Source organism: Astyanax mexicanus, chromosome 21, assembly GCF_023375975.1.
Source record: "Astyanax mexicanus isolate ESR-SI-001 chromosome 21, AstMex3_surface, whole genome shotgun sequence".
NCBI lineage: Eukaryota > Metazoa > Chordata > Actinopteri > Characiformes > Acestrorhamphidae > Astyanax > Astyanax mexicanus.
Genome location: NC_064428.1, coordinates 25,253,798 through 25,277,905, shown reverse-complemented (window position 1 = coordinate 25,277,905; position 24,108 = coordinate 25,253,798). Strand labels below are relative to the sequence as shown.

At 40.4% G+C, this 24,108-nt stretch overlaps 1 protein-coding gene across 6 annotated transcripts in view; it reads left to right on the top strand.

Moving 5' to 3' along the window:
* The window catches only part of sh3pxd2aa (SH3 and PX domains 2Aa), a 204,157-nt gene that overhangs the window by 148,013 nt on the left and 32,036 nt on the right, over positions 1-24,108 (top strand). For 4 of the 6 annotated variants that reach the window (XM_007251361.4, XM_022674732.2, XM_007251359.4 and 1 more), the window contains exons 7-8: positions 5,383-5,430; positions 10,042-10,170. In XM_007251361.4, the coding sequence (XP_007251423.3) occupies positions 5,383-5,430; positions 10,042-10,170 (177 nt within the window). The remainder of the gene's footprint in view (positions 1-5,382; positions 5,431-10,041; positions 10,171-24,108) is intronic. The other 2 variants (XM_007251360.4, XM_022674731.2) reach the window with 1 other exon arrangement.

Here is a 24,108-nt window from a genome sequence, read left to right as displayed (position 1 = left end):
AGGCAGGGCTGGTATGTTTTATTACTTTAAAGAATCACATTTCAACTATTAATGAAAAAAGTGATTTAGGGTTTAGGGGCTCTTTAAGAAAAATAATATTCTGGAAAAGCTGACCTTTTAAGGGCAGTAGGGAACAACATTTATGTTCTCTTGTTGGAAGACCCAGACATAACTGCCTGGCGAGTTTTGCAGCACTTAATGGTGCACTATTAGTTTTTTGTCAAAAAGTGTATTATCAAAAAACTTTAACAACTATTCCAAACTGTTGAACAGCAGAACATAATCAGACTATCACTTCATTCATATCATGCAGTCTGCTGACTATTTGGCGTAGCATAAAGGACTAGGCAAGATGTGCTCTCTATAAACTGGGTTTGAAGATAAGTGTAACTCTATTAAATGCAGCTGGTCAGAAGGATGAACTTCTTTTAAACTCAGATAAAGACAGAGAGAGAGAGCTGTTACAATGAAGTGGAGTTCATGTGGTCACCGGAGGGGTCAAAGCGAAACAAAAACACCAGCGTTCACTGGCCTCCCTCACCACCTTCCCAAATCTGAAAGAAATTTGCTTGTGCATGTGCTCTTGGAGAGAGGTAATGGGAGGTGGAGAGTTAATATCAGTCAGCTGTTGAGTGCTAAACTGTTGGGACAGGGTGGTGTTCCCATGTTTTGGGCATTTGGTACTTTTTCTTCTCAGAATTCATTCCATTCCTATTCCCTAAAGAGTAAAACCAAGTGTAACCATATGCATCCCTGTGTGTACCCATCCTACAGCAACCTTAACCCTCCTGTTATGTTATGGGTCAATTGGCCTATTTTAAAGTTTGAAGATATAGGAAAAATAGTTAAAAGTAGTTTTTCAGTATGAAACTTTTTCTGCTTGCCTTAATTAGTGTAATCAACATATAATATGAAAATGGTTCGTCTCACATATTTGCAACCACTAACTATTGTTTTATGCGTTGGTCTTTTAAAAGTAATAAAGTAGTGAAACATTAAAGAAGTTTGAACATGTATTTTTTGTGAAAAACGAATGAATTATCCTAATTGAACCATTACCTGTTAGCGGTAAGGAACACCATTGCACTAAATATTGATAGAATAAGTAGTAATGAGGTTATTAATGAAGTATTCACACTGCTTGTGAGGATTTTTTTGGGGTTTCAGACATTTTTTAGATAATTAAACATGCACCGGGTCATACTGACCCTGGAACACCATTGTTGTTCCTGACAAATGAACATAACTGTTTTATTTAAATATAATTGTAGTTCATAGATACACAGGGAATACTGTTTGGTTATTTTTTTTTTGTCAGAGTTTAGATTACAATTGTTCATCTCACAACCAGAGTAGAATTTTCGTCTCAGATAAAATTCTATAGTGTGGGCTGGTCTAAAAGAACTTGCTGAAGCTCATGCCGCACCAAATGTCTTAATGCAAACTATACACTGATATTGGTAAAGTTTTAGTCGTACCTCCAAAACAGCTCTGTTAAGGCCTGTTAAGGCATTGAGTCCTCAAGACCTCTGAAGGTGTCTTGTGGTAGCCAGAGCCAAACCTTTAGTAGCAGATTCTTTTTTTAGGTCCTGTAACCTTGCAAAATGTAGCATGTTAACTATCTGAACTTGATATGGATAACTGTCTTTCACAGCAACTACAGGCCTCATTCAGCATCACTGCTAGCTTCATGCAACATCACTTCTACAGCGCTAGCATGCTGGCTACAGCCAATGTCATTGCAACTGCCAATCAAGTACAATTAGTGAACTGTGTTAAGAAAATCCAGCACCACTGGAAAGGTTGCTCTTCCTTCTAAGAACAGTTCTGCTCTGCAGTGATAAAGAGACCAATGAATCTTGGCCACGCATGACCCCATCGTTGGCTCATGAGTTGTTCTTTCTTGCAGCGTTTTGGTAGATACTGACCACTGCATACTGAAACATAACCCCAAGACCTGCCTGATGTTCTGCTCGATGGAGATGTCAACTCATCACTTTTAAACTTCACGCCAAAGTTATAAGGAGTGTTTCATTCTGGAATGAGTTGTGAATGAGGCGCAGAATCAATTGTTTCATATCAATTTTAGTTGAACCTTTAAGAAAGAAGATGAAGAGTAAAATAAAAGTGCATATTTTGTATAGAGATTCTTGTGTACTTTCTGATAACATCATCTGCAAGAACGACTTGGCTTAGGGCTAAAAAAAAAAAAAAAAACATAGAAAAGCCTAAATGTTGCCCAGCAGAAACTTATAACTAAAAAAAACCTATAACTACTTGTTACTTGTTGTGGCTAGTTTGAATGAAGGTTACAGCAAAAAAAGGAACAAAAGAGGAGTGAAAGGACCAGGCCAAAACAAAAATTTACCAAATGTCATATTTATTAAAGTCTTTTACCAACATCCAAACCTAGCAAAAAACAGGAAGTGCCCATGTGTATGTATGGCCTACAATTAAAAATAAAGAAAGCTATGTGTAATTGCTGGGAACTCAATCCAAAACTTAACATGATTTTCACTTTTCATTGAATCCTTTAACATGTTATCCAAGTAAGTGGTACAGTGTTTGAAACGTTGCTGGTGCATTATTTAGCCCAAAAGGCATGTTGTATCTGTACCTGTGGTAGAAAAATCCGAAATCTCAGATGATGTTGGTAATCTTTTAAAAGTTGGGCTACAATCTAGAATCCAAACAAGTGTTTGGCCTAAATGGCAGTTTTTAGGCAATGTTTGTGTGTTGCTTGATGTTGGAGTATGAGTCAGTTAAAGGTATATGGGTTTGGCAGGGTGTAGTAATGGAGAGAATAGGTAAAAGAAAGAAGAAGAAATGTAGTGGAGAGGTGGAGAGACAGAGGGAGGAGACCCTCTGAGGCACATCGGATGTAAAAAGTTAGCCAATGCTTGGCACTCGTTCAGCTAACGGCTAATGACTTACAGCTTGCCTGTATGGGAACATCATTATTATGTTATTGGTGGTGGTGTTGTCGTCATACACACGAAAGGGATACGTGTGTGTTTTGATGGTCTTTCTGAAGTAATAGAAAGTGGAATGACACACACACACACACACATGCGCACGCACACTCCTCCCCATGTCCTCGTTTGGGTTCCCCCCTAGTGTCTCCTTGTATTCTCTCCACATGACATTTAATTTCCTGACAGAGTTTGATGCGGCCTATGAGTGTGTGTGTTTGGGGTCAAACTGGAGTTCCCCCTCTCCTCAGATCCCCTCCACACACACTGTCATGCTGCTCTTCACGGCCCGAGCAGATGAAATCTTATCAGCACGGCTGCGGCTGGCTATCGTTACCAGATGATGTTTTACGGAGCAGCTGCAGAGGAGTGAGACTTTACTGGGCTATTTGCTAACAGGGCTGCTGAAAGAAGCTTTACCAAGTGCCTAAAGAATGCTGTTTAAAATGTAGCCCAGATCAGTCACATACTCAGTTTTTAGTCCGTGGACCCCCAGCTAATCCCATAGTCCAACACTACATGTCCAAATGTTTGTAGACACCCATTTTAATGAATGCATTTAGCTACTTTAAGTTGCTTTAAGTTATACATCCACCCTGACACAGGTCTCAAGTCTTGCAAATAGTCTAGGACTCTCTGAAGCAGATAAACATGATCATATTGGCTCCATCCATTACTTTTGGAATGAGTCGTGGTGACCTCACTAACCTGACCTCACTAATTGTCTTGTCACTGAATCCAATCAAAACTAGAAGAAGGCTATTCCTGGAAACTAGAGATGGCTACTCCATCAAGATAAAAGCACGATAAACTTTTCTTTTAATACTCTATATTTCTAAAGAATCAATGATCAATCAAATGTGCAAGTACCCCAATACTTTTGTCCATATATTGCTCTTTTCCACCAACGCAGTACAGGTTCGCTTCCTGATTGTGCACCTAATTTTGAACCGTTATGCACATTTCCACCAACAAAGGATTTAGTGCCTGAACAGTTTGTTCCCAGCTGGAACCAAGGAATAGTAGGTTTTTTAGCACGAACTGAGAGCCATAGTTCAACACCCTTTGTTGATGACGTGTTCTGTGATGTATCTTTGGGCTGGTTGGCTGAAAAGCGCCAAGGTTCTTATAAACCTGAATGTAACCGATTCAAGAACCAGTTATTTTCGTCCATTGGGGCGAATTGTGTACATTTTTCAGTTTTAAAATTTTAAAAGCCCTATCTGCCCTCTTTTATAAGCTTTTATAATTTGGACGGGATTAGTTTCTCGGGGGAAGTCTGTGAAAAATATTTCACACTTCTACTTAGGAGGACCAGGACGTCGCGTTCAGTAGCTCCTCCATTTCCACTCGCTGTTGTTTTTTACGTGGATCTCTGTAGGAAAAACCTGCCCAAAGTATAATTACGGTGCGTGGCAGTGGACAAATAGCTATTTTATTAAACACAAGGAGACGAAACTCAGAGATGTGCGTCCGGACGGGACTAAAATGACCGGAGGGCCATGTTCAAGGAGTTAAGCGAAAAATTCAGCCTTTAATTTTTTTCTGAGAAGGTCTGAGAAAAACACAAACATGGTCGTTCTGGACGGAAATAAAATCCCAAAGGACCCCCCATAAAAGAGAAAATTACCCCAAGACACCCTGAGAAACTAATCCCATCCGGATAGGGCAATAGATAAAGAGAAAACCCTACAGAAGTATGTGGATAGGGTTAAAAGTGAGCTAGCTGTGCAGTAAAGTAGAAATCTCTGGAGCAGATAAACATAAACATTTTGGGACCATGTAATTGTTAACTAATTACTTTAGGGTTGACCACAACTGGTTTTCTTTGCCATTTATGTTAAGTGTTGTATGGCAAACAAAACATTTCCCACTTTTATATCCCAGGTTAGCATAGTCATTGATCATTGTTAGCATTGCCCCCGGGTAGCTTTAGCAGTTGATAATGTGATAATTATGTGTAATGTCATGGAGTTTGAAAAGGTGACTAATCATCAGCTCTGGTTCTTGCACTGAGACATTACAGCATAGTTGTGTACAGTTGAATTTCACACTGATATGAGTTAGGATGGTGGTTTTAATTAAAACCAGTAAATCAAAATGCTCTTGATCAGCATATCTAAACCTTTGAAGACTGTGATGAGCTAAATGAACGTGGACAGGGTAGGAATCTGTGTGTGTTAATCTAGAAATTGAATAATTGAGTAATTAGAACACTAACTCGAAGAACAATGACTCAAGCTCTTTCCACCCATTTCCTCCTAAGAACATACTGCTTGCATGCTTTTGGGAACTATGACTAAGTATGTGCTGCCCTGTGCCTTACTCCTTTAAAATGACTGTGATCTCTCTCTTTCTCTCTTCTTTTCTCCTTCTTTCTTTGCTTTCTCTTCTGCTGCACTCTCTGAAGTTTGGATGTATGGCCTACAGGACAGTCCCACCAAGTCTGAGGCCTCAGGTAACTTTTACTGCATGCCTTTCCACTTTTTCTCTGCTCCTTCATCTTTCATTTCCTTTTCCTTTTCCCAGCACCCTTATGACTTGTTAACAGAGTTATGAATGTTGATGTTACTGGGATGCTCCAGTCTGTAGAGCAGTGTTTCCCAGTCCTGGTGTTCTGGGATCCCAACTTGTCACATCAGATACAACTCATCAGCTAATGGAAAAAAATAAATAAAATTGCCTTCAGTTACTTTGCAGCTTTGGTATCATTTCACCACTTCACCACTTTACTGAATTACAGTGTTTATAAGGACACATGACACCTATATAACAGCTGCCATAGACCTACATAAACATTAATAAAGCCTTTTTCCAGCAACAGTTGTTGCCATAAAGAATGCCTTTCTCAATTCCGAGGTCATTCTACCCCAGAAAGTGTTATGACAACTGACGCTTGTTTGAATAGGGAGTTATTAATGTTTATGTAGGTTTATGTCAGTTGTGGTGAAAGGGCTTATGCAGGTGTCATGTCGCATTATGAATATTGTTATACTATATATGTCCAAATGTTTGTGGAGACCTCTGGTATAGAATGTTTTCAGACACTTTAATAAGGTGCTGACCTACTGCTGACACAGATGTGTGCAAATGCATACACTTATCTTGTTTAGTACCTTTAGAGAAGTATTTCTAATAGAAAAGGACAGTGTTGAGGAGATAAAAATGAACCCATTGGAGTTGAGCAGAGTGAGGTAGAGTGGCGATCATCATCATCCTGACCATACTAAAGCTTTTAATGCTGAATGCAATCAAGTCCTCACAGCAATGCTCTAAAAAAGCCTAGTAAAAATCCTTTGTTGCTTAAAAACCTTTTGGGGTGCAGTGATTCAAACTGTGAATAACAATATGGTACCATGTGCCATATTGTCGGATGTTCTGCATCTACATTTGATTTTATTACATTTTTTGACCCGATTTGAATCAGGCAGTTGCGCTGAGTGTCTTTAATGTAATTAAATGTTTTTCAACTGAATTTTATTGAAAGTAAAGAAAGTTTTGTCCTCTACCTGTACAAAGTTTTTACCTTGTTAAATAGATTATCATTAATGGCATTAGCATTGTTGACTTTTATACCTTTTCTGTTTTTTCCTAGATAATAGAGGGTTCTAGAGAGTCCAAAAATAATACGTTGATATGGAGCAACTGAGTAAAAGCAAAGTTTATAAACATTTGATCATTTTATACTGAAAAAATACATATTTTTTCAACACAGAACAATGTCAGGTGTTTCTGTACTGAAGAAAATTTAGACAACATCCAGTCAGACCGCACAATAGCAGTAATGCTAGCATCTCTATTGCCCAAAATCTTTGTTTACTGTAAAAAAAAAAAAAACTTTTTTTGTAGAGAAAAAAAAAACTTTATTTGTACTTTTTATCTAAATATTTTATTATACTTTCCAATATGAATGGAATATCCTGGACAGATAGTTTGATACAGTTTTAAGTTTCTAGCCTTTTAGCTTAGTTCTATTAACCCTAATTCTTTAGGGACTCATTCAAAGGCATCCTCTAGCTCTTAGCAATATTTTTTTTATATAATAAAGGCCTTTTCATAAGCCATTTCTGTTTTTCCCGTTTCTCTACTCTAAAGGAAGGCCAGTTAGTTACCTAGGTGCTTTGTGTAGAATAGCCAATGAAAGTTGAGGAACGGCACAATGTATAAATCTACCAAAAGGCATCAAAACTGTTTAAAATATGCTACTTTATATCTGTTCTAAGATAAGCCTCCAAGGTAAGCCCCAGCCTTCGCATGTCTGACCTCCCTCCCAACGCTTGCTATGTTTGAAGAACGACAGCCTGCAAATAAACAATTCAACGAATAATGCTCTCATCCTTCCGAAATAAACATTGCCTGAGTCCGGCGCCATATGGGGAGCATTCTTCGCCTTATTTCCTCACACAGCAAGTCTAATTGGTCCAACGTTGAGGAAGAAAACACTCCACGTTGAGCTGCATTGTTGTAGCCTGATCTAAGAGCATGTAAATGTGAGGGAGAGGACAAACTGACAGTTAAGAGATAAAGGAAATGGAAATGTTTCTCAAGAAACAATGTATTAGCTCAAGAGGGTCTGTAAGAACAGTAGCGGGGTGGAAGTGGTTAGAAGCTCTTGCCAGGACACACTCATTCTGTGTACATTTCATGCTTTTCCACAGCCTTCTTTGGCTTCTATTTCTCCAAGAAAGGAAGCGAAATGTTTGGACCAAGGGCACAGAATCGTAACGTGCTGTCCAAACACCACAGAAAGTTAGCCTACTTTCTTCCCCTCTCAGATACTCCTCAGACAAATGCAAGTCTTAGAGTCGAGCCTCGTATGTTAAGTTGAGCAACGCTGCGGTTGAATAAATGCAACACTGCTTAGTACGAGGCCTTTCTAATTAGGTCATGCCATTCCTGACATTTGATTAAGACAAGACACACCGAACGTGCTTTCTGTCTCCCCCCTGTGGTGATAAACGTCTTGTGTGGATGGATTTCCTGCTAATCCCTGCTGAAGTGTTTGCAGAGATGGAAGACCACAATGTGCCGGCAGGATAATTTCAAGCTTCTGATGGAAATGTTTTAGAGGCCCATTTAGCAGCTCAAGCAAAGTTCCAACACCTTACCATGGCCCAATCCTAATTCACCACTTGCCCCTACCATTAGACTCTACTCCTCTAGGTTTGGGTTTTCCAATTTTTGGGAGGATCTGGATACCCTAACCTACACCTACATTCCTTTACTTTTATTATAACCTAAGATTTGTTTTGATAGAGGGGTTAGGATGTCCCAATCCTTGTCTGGATAGAGGTGTAGGTTGTTATGATTTTCGTTGGGATAGAGGGGTAGGTTGTTCTGGTTCTTGTTGGGATAGAGGGGTAGATTATCCTGATTGATAAGAAAACAGAGGAATAGGCTGTCCCAATTCTAGGAGCCTGCTAATGAAGCAGTGTCTTTACTTTTGAATTTTCTGATGTTTTGTGCACTTATACCCTCATACCCACCCTGATGAAGTCCTTATGCTGTTTGTTTTGCAGAGAGCTAGCAAGCTAGAGTTGTATTTTTCCTTTCTAGGCCATTGGCATGGTCTTCACCCTATGGGATCCTGGAGTGGTGCCTAACACATGTCCAGCATGCTTTCCATCCAGTCTGTCCTTCTCCTTAGATACTTACTTATTTATGGCTGATCTGAGCTCAGTTTCCATCGGAACGTGCAGAATGCATGTCCAGGTTAGCATTCCATATGCTAACCCCTCGCCTAGATAAACAGAGGGAGTGCAGTACATTAACACATACCTGGAAACAGCCATGAACTGTACAGGGAAGTTGGTTGAAATGGCAAGTCCTCCTTTTAAGCTGTTATTATTGTTGTTTAAACTAGTCGTAGATGTTGGTTTCTTGTTTGCATCTAGATGTGTTTAAACTAGTCATAGATGTTAGTGTTTATTGTAAACTAGGTGTTTGTGTAAACGTAGGTTTTTTGTTTATGTCTCAGTGTGTTTAAACTAGTCGTAACTGTTTATGGTTGACATCTAGATGTGTTGTAGACAAAATTTACTTTGTTTATTTTATGTATGCACTGTTTGTTTAAACTAGGCATAGTTTTTAGTTAATTGTTGTCATCTAGACAATCCTATATTTGCACAGAAAGTCTGATGCCACCATGTTTTACGTCATCTTTTACACTAACGCTCTAATAGTAGCAACAGCAGTGACAAGTTAGGTCAGCGTTTGCAGAGTTAGCAAAAAAAGAAGAAAAGATATGAAAGACAGAAACAAACAAAGAAAGTATAGAATGAGAAGAGGAAAAGAGCAGCCTAGCCCCAGAAGAAATGCTTTCTTCTCGTGTTTCACATAAACAGTCTCTCTCTCTCTCTCTCTCTCTCTCTCTCTCTCTCTCTCTCTGTCTTTCTCTCACTCTCTTCCTCTCTTCCTCTATCTTGCTCTCTCTGAGACTGCTCATATGTTTCTATTTAAGGCCTGGAGAGTCTGATTGGCATTTTTCATGCAACCCCCCCTAACGGCTGCCTAACCCCTTGAATGGGAGGAGGGAGAGCAAGAGAGAGAGAGGCTGGCCTGCTCTGCTCTCTCTCTCTCTCTCTCTCTCTCTCTTTCTTCCTCGCTTGCTCTCCCTCTCTGGTCTGTTTATTTTCCAGCAGAAAAAGTCCTCCAGCCCACCACTCCGGAGTTACATCCCCGACTGCTAGCACCTCTCTCTCCCTCTCTCCCCGTCTCTCTTTTTCTCTCCCCCCTCCCTTTTCATTCCTCCCTCGCTCAATTCCACCATACCATGGAGCTTCAAACCCAATGCAAGCCTCCTCAACAATCTCCTCGTTGAAGGAGCTTTCCCCCCTCCTCAATTTCTCCTATTTTCATCTTTCCACCCCCTTTCCGATGAGCCTCCGGCCAAGGCTCCGGGGGAAGCTGTTGGATCTATATGGCCAGAAGCTGTGGAGCATGCTGGGGCTTCAGTTGTGCTAGGAGTGGATGGCAGCATACCGGGGCTGGAGGGGTAGGGGAGGCGGTGGTAGGGGCAGGGGGACGGCGGGCCGCTGGCTGACCGCATGTTTCTTCCCCTCGCCCGCAGGCCTGGACAGTGGGGAGCCCATGGTGCTGGAGCAGTTTGTGGCCGTGGCCACGTACGAGCGGCAGGAGAACTCCGAGATAAGCCTGAGAGCCGGTGAGACGGTGGACGTGATCGAGAAGAGCGAGAGCGGTGAGTAGAGTCCAGATTTGTATATACATACACTGAGGTCAGCTACACTGAAAGTGATGCCTTGAACTCCATGGACTCGAATGGGTGTCATTTCCTTATTGTCCCTGCAGTTTTTGCCAACAGTTGCATTGTTTATTTCAGTGTAGCTGGAGCATTTTTCATTGGCTTTTGCTTTGCTAAGGTACCTTGTGTGTCTACATGCTTTAGTTCTTTATCCACCACATACTGTCATTTAAGAAGTACAAAAGGGTTCGAGTTTTACAAACGTTGCAATATAAAATCGTTGATATAAAAAACACTTTAGGAATAGTTATGCGAAAGTAGATTATTTGTATACAAAGAAAAGTGCCTGATCTGATGCAAAATCCATTTTCCACACTGATGCAGATTTAAGTCCTTATAAACATAGTACACCAAAAACAGGCAGAAAAAAAGACAGTCTGACAGTTCCTGAATTTGTAGATGCTTGTTCATTTTAGAAAACCACCTTGACATTATTTAAGAATTCCTGGATGTTCCTACAAGGTCTTCTGTCAAAGAGCCATCCTCTGAAAGGACTTAAAAGTTCTTCTTCCATGGTATTGCTTCAAAGAGCATCAAAAAAATCAAAAGCATCTTTGCCTTCAATAGAGGTATTGTATACCATTGAAATCGCTTTTGCAGAATTTGTACCTCAAAGTCAGGCTTCTGGTATCATCTTATATCATAGTATCATCTTACTGTTCTTTTCTTCCCTGACTCTTTGTCCTCAAGAATCCCTCACTCCCACTTTCCTTCTTTCCCTCCTCCCCCGCTCCAGATCCCCCTCTTCCCCCTCAACTTGGGTCTCAAATCTCTCATCTCTCTGCTTCACCAGGAAGTGTAGGTTTAGCCAGTTAATTGGTTTGTAGGTTGGTTGGTCAATTGGACAGTCGGTTGGTAGGTTGGTAGGTCAGTCGGCCTGCCTCCGTGTAATCCACTCAAGAACTCTAGGCAGAAATCCAGAAGTCTTTCCCATTAGGAATGCCTCCCAGACAGACACGATAACAACCAGCCCCACCTCTTTTAGGACCCCAGAGAACCTAGGTTGCACTTCCCCAGCAATGCAAAACTTCAGCCTGACAAGAGGAGAGTAAGAGAATGCGAGTGAGAGAGAAGACAGGACAGGGAAAGATTCTGCCTAATCAGCTTTCCTCAGATATGCTTCAGATGCCAAAGACTCTGAGGCAGCCACTCCTCATCTGTTTTTCCCCTTTTTCATGTGACTATCTTGTTTTTTTTTTGTTGTTTTTTTCTTCTTCAAACTAGCTAATTATACAGGCTGTCGTAGCCTAATAGCCTATGAGATCTAGCCAGTTTTGCTAACTTCAGACATATACAAGCTCTCCAGGCTTGACTCCAGGTTCCAGGCATGTAGAATTGATGCTTGGAACTAGTAAAAACTGGTGTATGCGTGTATTTTCATCCAATGTTCTGAACTTTGCCCCTTTGTCAAGTCTGCCAAACACTTTAGCCAAACACTTTAGCCAGAAACCTTAGCCAAACAACACTGTTTTATCAGTCCTTTGCACAATCTTCCTTAGTTAGCCATGCTACCATTTCCCAAGAGCTAGCCTCTTACTGTAGGACGTGTTTTTACCATCAGACAAGTTTGACCACATTTTTCTGCATTTCTCATTGGGTTTGAATACAGAACTCATATTGTTTTGTGAGGGGAGACAGAGCAATGGGAAAACCTAGCTTCTGGAACCACATATTTTCAACTGTGGTCCATGTTATATAAGTTTGATCCAATCTGAGAATTTCTGTTGGTCTCAATGAAGGTCTTTATTTTCAGGTTTTAAGTTTCACAATGCTTATGTTTGTTAGTTACATTTTGTATAACAAGGTTCTGTTCTGCTGAAGTGCTTTCTAGCCCTTAGTTTCAGTAATCTGAGTTGAATATACTGCTCCAGTGTGTTCCTCTTTGTTTCCACTAAATCACCCACAAACACCATTAACTGCATTAATTGATTGTTGTAAAGAACAGGGGTCTGGACTAACATTTTTTCCAGCAGTCCTTAAAGCTTCTGTCAAAGCTTTTGTCAGCTGTCATAAACTGAAAATTGCTCCACAATTGACTGACCTGACGATCCACCAACCACTATTACTTCCTTTAGTGGGCTTTTCCACAGCTTTTCTCCTCAGCTTGTGTAACTAGCGAACTGAGTGTTACAAGAATGTCCATTCAATTACAAGTGTCTTTAAATTGATCTGTAGCTTCAGGGGACAGCTTAGGAATGCTCACTCCAGTGTTGTGAGGTTTTCTTTTGTGATCCCGGAAGTTGAACACTGGCCAGTGTGCTCATGGCAAGGCGTCATGAATTACTGGAGTTTAAGTGAGGGCTGACAGTGGGTGACGGATGGATAGGGCGTTTTATTTCCAAAGTTGAGTTGGGTAGTAATGATCAGGACTGGCAACATCTGGTTGGAATTGTCCATCAGAACAGACAAGCAACTCAAAGAAATCACATCCATATTCAATTTAGTAGACCACATATGCATATGCGCTCTTTAGCTTCCATGTGACATGGCAAAGTCATGCATAGTATACAAGTTCCTGTGCCATGACATGAGAGTAGAAATATAAAACACCTATTGCCATTCATTTAATGACATCTTTTGACCTTTTGACTTCATTTTGTGCAGAGAAACCATACTGTCCTCTCTCTACTGGATGTGATCTCAAGTCAAAACTGGAGCACTGATGCCAACGCTGCCAAGCCAAACAATTATGTGTGCTTGTATAAAATCTCAGCCATCCAGCTTCTTTATCCTTTTAGTGCCGCCTCTCGACTTTCACTTGGCCATTTCCCTCCGGCACGTTGATCTAGCGAACGTGGTGCTGTAATTGAACTTTTCAATGGCTAATTTACTACCTAACTCCAAATTGTAGTTCTGTACTCCAAGCTGAGATTTCAGTAACGCAGTTGGCATGGTCACAGTTCTGCTAGTTCGTCCACAGTTCATTCTACAGTTTGTCCTGCATGTTACAGCAACAAAAGGGTGATCATGGACAGTCCTCTTATTTGATATACACCGACCCGTAAACCTAAAATGGGGTCAGTGTGGGATAATATGAAGATAAATCTTTAGGAACTTTGGATTCTAAGTGTCCTGGTTTTTGCTTTGCTTCTCAGGATGTTCTTGTCCCTCAGTTGTTGCCCCTTGGCCTCATCGGTTAGAATCCAGCTGTTTTAATGGAAAGCTCATTCTATTCTAACAGAACCAGGCCTCGGCTAACTGTTGACGTGTTGGAGGATGAACGAGCCTGGCGAAGCTTGTGTTTTCCATCTGGAGTTAGAAGCTACAGTATTATCAGCAAACGTTTTTACGGTTCTAGAGATATCTGAGAGAGAGAAATCTACAGTCCAGTGATTGGATGTCCCAGAAGTCCCAGATGTCCCAGAAGCTGCCAGATTACTACTCAGTTCCAGCTCTCTGTTCTATTTCCTGTGACTTTCAAAATTGTTCCTAGAGTCTTTAGCGATTCCTTGAAAGAGAACAACCAGCAAACTTTGGACCATGTTGTTTTTTCACTTTTGCTAAAATTGTCCACCCTGTCATGCATCTTTCCATGGCAGGGTGAATGCATGCATAAAAATTTGTTTTCTTTGAAAAATTATAAATATTTAAAAGATAAAAAATCTTGAATCGTTTTTATGGTAAAAAGGCACAGTATTCTGATAATTACCCTTAGAGTTTTTAATTCACCAATCTGTAGTAGTTTCATGCTGATAGGCATCTGAAATTGCTATATTGCTATTGTAGGAAGTGGTTGGCGGAGGCTAGGCGGTTCTGGCTCTCCTCTTGGTCGTTAAATGGGAAAGGATGGAAAGTCCCCCCCTTCTTGGTTTCATAATACCATCTAATGAGTCCTGCAGCAGCCACAAGGTTACTGTGCCACGCACCCCAAACCAACACCAGGAGAAAGCATGTGACTAAAGCTTTCGCTGAACTGTTCCAGATCTGGGGTTTGGTACAGTACACAAGTAGATAACGTACTGCAACATATTGATGCAAAGCAATAAACAATCAAAACTGACACTAACACTGTGCTATGTTGTGAATTAGTACATTTGCAGAAATTTTATATTACTGCTCTGAAACTTTTGAAGTTTTCTCAGTTGTTTTTGGATCTAACCCAAAAGAAACTCACATTCAAACTCATGTCAGTGTGTGAACCTTGACAGAAGAGAACCAAAAACAGTGGAGGGGTTTATGTAGCTATTATTTTCCAACAGACTCTATAAATATAGCATAAAATAATATACTAAGATTTCTGAGAACAACACTCAGAGCGCAATGAAGGTACCTTCTGTTGGGTTCCCGTGGCGGGAAACTCCACGTTTCAAGTGTTCTATTTTTGGCTATGTACACCATCTTTGAACCAACTGGACCAGAATCTTGTTTGAACAGTATATTACTGTAAATGCAAACCAGCCAAGTGCAACTAATATCCTGAGGCCCACACCCTTCTCTCTCCTGGGCCCATTCATCCCAGACGGGTACCCCAACGAATCCACATGTCCTCCTGAGCTGAGCAAGTGACTCCTAATACTGAATGGTTCTGAATCGTTTGACTTGGTCCTGTTCCCACTGGAGATCTGGTTGACTGCAGACTGAAAGATCCAGTCTAAATTTTGGCCTAAGCTGCCGGAGCCGGGGTTCCCATGCCAAACACTATCTTTCGTTGAGGAAGTGCGGTGAAGAGGAAAGTCACACCTTGGAGCATGGCTGACATTTTGATTGATGGACTTTAGTGGGGAGGTTGAGTGGCGTTCCAGAGTGTCGGAAGTGTAGACTTTTGTGCCAGTGGAAAACTGGAAAGTCCGTTCTCACTAGATGAACCTTGGATTTTCATAACTGGTAATTTAATTGGAGAGACGAGGGTATTATTTAACTTTTTTTTTTTTAATAGACAGATCTCTTTGCATGCACATTTTGAATAGACTTGGGCCCAATCCTATTTCTCATTTGTACCCTTAATTCTTGTATTTCTTGTATTTTTCCCTCTTGGAACCAAGTTACAAAGGGAACTGGTTGAAACCTCTCCCTCTAAGGAATGGGACAAAACTTCAAGAACTTGTTACATCAGCAAGACATCATCAAATGATATTAATACTAGTGATGCTCTTTAGGTGGTGCTCCCAGTCTTTTGTGATGAGCAGCAGAACATTTAGCAGCCATGCTACTGGAAATTCACAAGCGTAGCATGAAACCAAACGCACCTTTGACTTTGTAGGAGCTTGCATAGTTTGTTTAATTTTTTTCTGTTGGCTATGCTCCCAACCAATCAGAGGTGGTGTTATGTAGTGTTCTGTCCATGTACTGTCATGTACATATTTGTATGTGCACGGTAAGGCAAGAGAAGCCTGTGTAAATGATGTCTGCGGCTGTTTGTTTTCTTTGCAATTAAGCCACATTGTTCGCCAAAGCAAAGCAAACCAACGTCATCTTTGCATGCAAAAGTATGAAGAGGCATAAAATGTCACCATACCTCTCTATCTCATTAAGAATCTAGACACCCTACCCCTAAATGTGAATGAACAAAACAAGGGCTAGAGGATAAGTTGTAAGGCCAAAGGTTGTCATGAGATTGGATTACTTTCAGGAAGCACAACATGCTTCAAGTACCTAGATTTAAGCAAAATCAGCTTAGACCTCCAGGTCCTTGGCCTGCTCTGATGTTGGACTACATGAACTACTGGGCTTTGGTTATGGGGAACCCTGTGGTGCATAATGTTTAGTCAACATGGACCCACTTCTTGCCTCTTTCTCTTTGATATCGCTTTACATTTGAAATGCAACTACATCTGTAACTAAATCTCTGTGAATGCTCTGTGAAGAGCTCTGTGAAGCGGTGGCATTTTTTTGGACTGATCTGGAGTCAGCTTTCTCTTTTCCTCTTCCCAACTTTTGAACATAACCAATGTGAGGGAAACCCTGAAACTGGCCTCGCATCAGCGTGAAAGAGTGACTAATACCAACAGCCTTTGAAGCTCTGACCAGAGAGGCCCAGTGTGCCTCCTTTGGTTTCTTCAAATTATACAGACCCCATAAACACTGAAGCTTAGCATAAAATGTGACATTCAGACATTTAAGGGGGGTAAAAAGGTGGACACTGATCAAATAACCCTGAATAAACTCTGCATGCTGCTCTTCTGAATTTATTAAAAGGCTTTGAAGCGTCTTGCCAGAGGCCTAAGCTATGGATGTAGTAGATCTTGAGTTATTTGTAAGATACATGAGATTTTCATGTGTCGAAGATGACAGTTATATGGACTAATCGTTTCGCAGCCCAACAACTCTGCAGTCGACTCCCTTAGGCTGTTGGAAGTGCTGAATCTCTCCAAAGAGCTGTGGACTGTTAAGACATGAATTATCAGGCATACACCGATCTAAGACAAGTTCTGGAAGACATCGGACATTGTGCGTCTTAAAGACTACAGAGTGCGTAACGTCACGAGTCGAGATCTTGGCTTGGCTCTAAGTGAATCCTGACATGAAGAATTTCCCCCGCAATCTGGGTGACAGATCGCCTATTGTATCTGCTCTGCACTGTAGCGTAACCTGCCACAATCAATCAGTCCACCTTGTTGTTAAAGCTTATTTTAGAGCCTGTGTTCACAAAGCATTTCAAGCTAGGAGTTCTGATTCGGGATCAGATAACCACCTGCATCTGGCAGTCATATTCAAAGTGCGATTAAAAAAAAGCCTAAAACAGCACTGTCGATTTATTCTTTTTGAATACCAACCAAATTCTGAATGATGTACAACAGATGTGTGCTGGTGTAGTCCAGTTATTAACGCAAGGTGTAAAAGCATCAAGTGGTTGTAGACATCACATGCTTTGGATTACCTGTGCAAAATATTTGCACTTGTCTGAACTCTGTGAACTTAAATTGCTTATTGCTGGGCTACTTTGCTCAGGGATTAGACCTGGAAATCAGTGCAAAATACATAAAACGTGGATGAGAAGACAGTGTGATGTTTACAATGCAATTCCCTTGCTGTTGTCCACCAAGTCAACATGTTAATTAAAGCAGCATTAAGTGTGAATTGGCTTCTCTTGCTATTGGGTTCCTCATTCATCAGAGATGTTGAATTTAGCTTTGAGCCACCAGTAAAGGACATACTTTTCACAAGCATTTTACTTCACCTTGCTTTAAGGATGCACTTTTGTTCTAAGATTTTGGCCTCATTTTTAGCTTCTCAACACCCAAGCAATTTCAGTCCCATTCAGTGATGTTGAGATCTGTACTCTGGGTTAGTCATTCCATAGCTTTAGCAGTTTGATTTGATCAGATGCTCTCCTGTTTCCTTTTCTTAGTAAGAGCTTCTTGGTCATATCCACATTTATTCAGACCCACAGCAGTGACACCTGTGGATGTTTGCAGATTTGAAACCAAAGTGGACCTTGATTTTTAGCTTTGTGTGTTTATGTGGTGTTCTTCCCTTCCAGGAAAACATATTTATTACTTTTGTTCACATATTGCGTATTTTCCTTCCTTCCTGTTCAGAAATATCTCCTGATATTTTCTATTCAATTTTTTTTAAATTAAGGTCTTAGGCTTTTACACATTGTTTTTTACACTTCCATACCCTTCTAGAACAGGACCAGTTGTGTCCAGCTGTGCTTGAGGCCAGTTGCCCCACTCAGAAACCCATCTGGTCTTATTTTAAGCCTTCCTGCACTATAGTGTTTCAAACTCTGGGTGTTTTTCATCGTTTTTTTTTCTCTCTCCCACATATGCTCTTGCATGGCCCTCCTTCCCACTTGTTTATGCCCTAAACCCTAAGAATGTCTGTTCAGTGTCAGTCAGAAGAGCTAAATTAAGAAAAGGAGGCTCATCCAATGTACTCCACATCATCTCTGTGGATCTGTTACTTTCTTCGCAGCCGGAGAAAACAACTCGGAAGAACCAAACAGATGTTGTGAAAGTAAAATCTGCTGATGAGTGTGCTTGGATGAGTTGTAAACTTTTCTGCAGATCGTTTCGGATATTTATTTGACGGCCGCCTGCATCTCGTGCCCTAAAATAAGAAAGTGAAAGCAAAGTCTTTTTTTAATTAGATTTTTTGTTCGTATCCACTGCCTTCTGGATGGGGGAATGTGTGGAGAAGATTGGCGCTTTGAAGTTCAGGCCAAACATCTGCCTATTCTCTCCACCACATTCGCTTTTTTCTTCTCTCTTTCTTTCTCTCTCTCTCTCTCTCGCCCCCTTGCCTTCTCCCTCTGTACCAGTCTCCTGATGGGCATGGTTGATACAATTAGCATTGTGTTTTTGGCTGGCCTCATTTGCTCTCTTCGAGGGGGTGAAATGTATCCGGCTAGTTCCTTAACCCTGTAGAAGTTATACTTCAGTCCCTAACAAGTAACAAAAGCCTGTTGTATTGTGGGCCGTAACTTTTGCCATGCTGTTTATATCTGTGTTGTGCCTCTACACTGCATGTGGATGTGATTTCTACCAGAGTTGCTTGTTTTTTACGTGGACAGTTCTAGTCAAATGCTGCCACTTATGATCATTACTCATTCACTGCTCTGTTCACTGTGGGTGGTAATGCTTTCTATTAGGTATTCCTGGTACACCTGATAACAATACCTGACAACCTCACTTAAAAGGTAACATATCAGTACATAGTGTATGCAGATTTGGGCATTTCCAAGCCCACAAGAATTTCAGTATGTTACCTATAACTATTGTAACTAGCAAACAGTAATATAACTACCATATTTGCAGCACTTAAAATTCTTTAATTTTCAGAAAAATCTACAGTACTCCTTTTAATCCAGTTCGCCTTATGCATGAATTTTACCAGTCAGGTTGTAATAAGCAGTAAAGCCACTCCGCTAAAGTACAGCATTATAAAGGAGTTCAATTAATTTTCTTTCATATCAAGGCTGAAACAATATTAGCGTTAGCCGCTAACCGCAGCGCTTGCTCTTTCGCCATTCAGAGGTGAGTACATCGGACTGTAGTCTGCGTGTTTTCTAGCTGATAGCAACCCGGGGTACCAGAACACTCAGGGTTCCTCAGTGTAGCACTGTCGGACAGCATTTACTAGCACTAAGTGCTGCTAACCACGGCTAGTGCTAAACGTTGCATAGCGAAATCTGTGTAGATTAACATCCAGCACTTGTTTGACTATGAAAGAAAATGTCTTTTTTTTTTTTTTTTTTTTTTTTTTTAAGATTTACAGGCAAGACCTGTTAAAATTAGAAGGAAAACATGGTGACACTCTTGTTCCTCCTCACTATTGTTGCTTAAAACACGCCTTAAAATGCGCTGCATCTTATATATGAAAATAGACCAGAAAAAATGTGTTCATTAATAGTGTGCCTTATAATACAGTGCGACTTCTAGTTCGTAAAATACGATAACCATAATTACATTTATTACCCCCAAAAAAATCTAAATGTCATTAAAAGTATTCATTGAGCTACACATAGTTCACATTTAAAGTATGTGGAACGCAACATGTCAGCATGGATTTGTAAAGGTTCCTAATGGTGTTGTGCATCAATGTCGTGAAGGCAAACTCATGAGTCCTGTTGGAAATGTTGGAATTCCACATTCAAATTCAAAAACAGATTATTATCAGGTTATCTTTAAAGAAAAGTCCTGGTTTGGTCTAGGTGGCAACAACCAACGATTCTGTCTGTGGAGGCACGGTGGTCAGCGACGATATGAATCGTGTGGCTGACAATTAAAAAAGGCTAGTCTAGACACCAGTTGATGACATCGCATGATGCAATTTCCAACATGGCTATTGGTTGCTAATCACTTTTGTTCATTGTTATTAATGTTTGCATCAAGTTTGACCTGGTAAACTGTGTTTCTTTGACCGTCACAAGAGAAGCCACAAGTCTAGCCTAACATTTCACTCTAGTTTGGCCTCTACAGGTGCTTTTCTTGACCAGCCGCCAGCCTGTCGCTGTTTTTTTTGCTGCAGCTTGAGGAAAGTTCACGCTATTCATGCAAACCTACAGCTGGACAAGAGCTTAAAAAAGTGCTAAAAACTGTAAAACGCAGGCATGTTTGTACAAATATGAAGCAAGTTCTCTGCACCTGTGGAGTATTTAACTTGAACAGGACATGAACAGGAAATGAGCTCTTGTAGGTAAAGGCTTTTAGCTTGGTCTGACTTGGTGAGTGTGTGTATTTTCAGATGGCCTTCAGCGTGCTTCCAATTAGCCAGCCATGATCTTGCAGCGTGCTGACGCAGAGTTTTTGAACAGCTGTCGTCTTGCTCTGCAGCAGTGACAGTGGTTTTCCAATGTTTGTGAAAAAAAATATGAAAGAAAAAGAAAAGTGTTATGTTCTATGTTTACACAGAATATTTGGTCTAAAACCCACCTTACCACCTGCAGAACAAGCTGACAGCATGTCGGCGTAACGGTGTTCCGTTTGCTTTTTTTGAAAGCTTTTTATTTTCGCTCAGATTTCGTGTACACTAGCAGTCACGCCGTTTGACAGAAATTGCACCTGATTGACTCTTGGTGCAGTTTGTAAGTTTATAGAACTTTATGACGTTGCTGTTGATTGCTTTTGAAAAGCAGGTCCCTGTATGCAGACCTTTCAGAGTGTGTATGTCTGTAAAAGCAAAAAGTTTGTTTTTTGTCTGTCTATAGGGTAAACACAGGCTAAGTGGAGGGTTTGTTCAGGCTGGTGTGTTGATGCTAACGTCTAGCAGCTCCCTATGAGTCAATGACAGGCAGAAGGTCGTGCGTCCAGTTGGACCCAGGCTGAGTCTGGACCTCACTTGATTTTCGTCCTAGTGAGGTGCTGTAATGTCGTGTAGTAAATTGATACAAAAAACAACACTGGGAATGCAATACAGCTTAATGATGTTTGAATCACACTACCTAAACTCCAACCTAAATATATAAAAATACCTGGCATGGTGTAGTTGTGGAACACTGTTAGATCTTAGCCTGCCTAGGCCTTATCAGATAGTGCCCACTTTTGTGGTGCATCCCAGTTCTTAGGGTTCTTATCTTGTAAATATCTAGACTAGCTGAATTTCAAATGCAGTGAAAGAACTGCTATAAAATATAAACAGTGTTATCATAAACCCTTAAATCCTACATTTACAGTTTAGTCAATAAGCATTGTGCAAGTTTGTATTAGCTAGCATTGCAAATCACAGCCAAATGGTTGACATGTACTGTAGCTGGCCTCTGAAGCATCTTTCAAAGGTGCACCATCATGCCAGTATTTATTAGCCTGTTTCCACCACAAGTTAAGCTGCATCTTAACAAAGTGGAGTTTAGATCTTTTCAGAATTTCCCAAGAAAAACAGCTTTGACAGCTGAACCTGTCTGTTCTTGACGGCTAGTGATTCCGTTATCTGTTTTTCTGCTTCAAGTGGATCTTGATATCTTCACTCTGACTGACCGTTCATCAAATGCAGCATCAAAGGAGTGCGAGGGGTGCCTTAGCTTTGACAGAAATACATTAAAACGTCTAGACCCACATAACAAGCTTATGGCAAATTGGTTGGTATTACTCCATTCTCACTGACAAGCTTTCAATGGTTTTCTCTAAATGCTAGCTTTGTGGCAACACATGGATTTTAGCTTTAGTGGCAGCAGCCTCCGTATCTGTCAGAAAAAGAGTCTTTTTTTTTCCTCCCCCGTCAGCAGTCAACTCTTTCCCGACATCTCAGGTCAAGCTTAGATCCCTTTGCACGTATCGATTTGGTGCGGCTCTCAAACTGAGCGCCTGGAATTGGTTAGTATAATTCAACACAATGCCTCAGCTGCTAGCGTTAGTTTGAGTTTTTTTTTTTTTTTTTTTTTTGAGAAATTTGTTTCTGCTGAGACAACAGGGAGCTGGAGACACTGTAACTCCAGCCCCTCTGGTCCACTTTAGACTACTGTAAAAGTCTACCCAGTCCCATCCATTGTAAATCCACACTTTGTTTAATCTCAAATAAATGAACAGGGTTCGTACGGTCATTAAAAAACCTGGCAAAGTCATGGAATTTGAAAATAGCAATTTCCAGGCCTGGATAAGTTTTGGAAAAATAAAAATACCCAGAAACTTTTGGAAAAGTCATGGAAATTTGGTCTACAAATCTTTGTGTTTCCATTTATCGAAGGAGAAAATCTATTTTCAGAACAAAATACATCAGCTCAGAGTTAATTCAGTAATTTACCCCTGACTCACATTTTATTATTAAAAATTGTCAGGTTCATTTTAGGCCTACTTTAATCACTTTCGATTATAGTTATAGTTGCTTTTTGTTTTTATTGTCTATGTTTTAAAAATCATATGCTCATTAAAATTTGCCTTGAAGGCATGAAACTGTCAATGAAATGTATTGATCAAAAAGTGTATGAACCCTGAATGAAGTCTGTTTTGTAATAATTTATTTCAGGCTGTTGCCGTCGGCTTAGCTTTTTCCTGTCTTCTGGTACCATGTAACTGGATATGTGGTGTGGCGCTGTGGATAACACCACTACCTTCCAGTGACCCACCACATCATGTGGGCAACTGCGATTCAACTCTCATTCTGGGTGACTATACTGTGCTACACCAATACGAGTCCTTGGGTCACCTCGGTAATAGGACTAACTTCTGGATAAGCGCATTAGCTCATCAATGTGTAGTCATTCCCAGGCTGCATTAGGTAAAATTATATATTATGATTGACTACCTGGCTTTGATTTAGTGATGTGGGGAGAGAGCGCCATCTACTCATCCAGAGAGTGCAAGGCCAATTGTGCTCTCTCAGGGCTCCAATAGCTACATGAACAGGATTCAAACCAGCGATTTCCTGATCATAGTGGTCACATTTTGATCAATTTTTTTAGCTAAGTCTATAATCTATAAGTTAAATAAAATCAAAAAGCAAAAAGAAGACAAATCTATATTTGAGTCACTTGACATTCAAATTCAGAGTAGAATTATTGCGTTATTAAAGCAGTTGATACAAATTAGACATAATAGCAAAGTTTTTAGTTTTCAGACAACCAATTTTCTTAATCTTCTTTCTTAATGCACATCAACTGGCGTTCACTGTCTATTGTGTTCAACTGCACTACCTCCATTCTCCATTACACACGCACACACTAAAGACTGTACTTTTGTACTTCATTTTATTTTTTATTTTATTGTATTTATATGTATCGTTATATTTGATCTTTTTGTAACTATATCTGTCTGTCTGTCTGTCTGTCTGTCTATCTGTCTATCTATCTATCTATCTATCTGTCTATCTATCTATCTATCTATCTATCTATCTGTCTATCTATCTGTCTATCTATCTATCTATCTATCTATCTATCTATCTATCTATCTATCTATCTATCTATCTATCTATCTATCTATCTATCTATCTATCTATCTATCTATCTATCTATCTATCTATCTATCTATCTATCTATCTATCTATCTAAATTCAACTATAAACCCATGCCTGCACTGTATTAAAACCATGGAGATTTGTGAATTCAACTTAGCTTCTGGCTAGGCTAGGTGAACAGTGCCTTTATTATGATAGCAAAAGCGTCTGAATTTCAGCTTCTTTTCATTTGAATTGACCCTCTGTGCTCTCTATAGAGAGTACCAAGTGGGGCCAGACAGGTAGACAGTATCTCATTCAAGCTTTGGCCTCCTCACACACACACTTACACACACTCTGCCCTCCAACAGGGTGGTATAGGCGTCAATTGGGCACTTGTGCTTGGGTTGCGTAGCTGGAATTAAGCGTATTTCTATACTGTACACTGTGGCGGTCTGTTGCTCTATTGGCTGCTCTTTGCCTTGGGGTCCAATTCAGAAGAAATATGGCCCCTTTTTCACTGTAGACCTTAATCGACTGACTTGCAACTTGGTGGTCTCAAAGAGTTTAAGTATAAGACCCTCATTAACACTTTCACAGTAAACACATATTGGGTATTATAGGTCT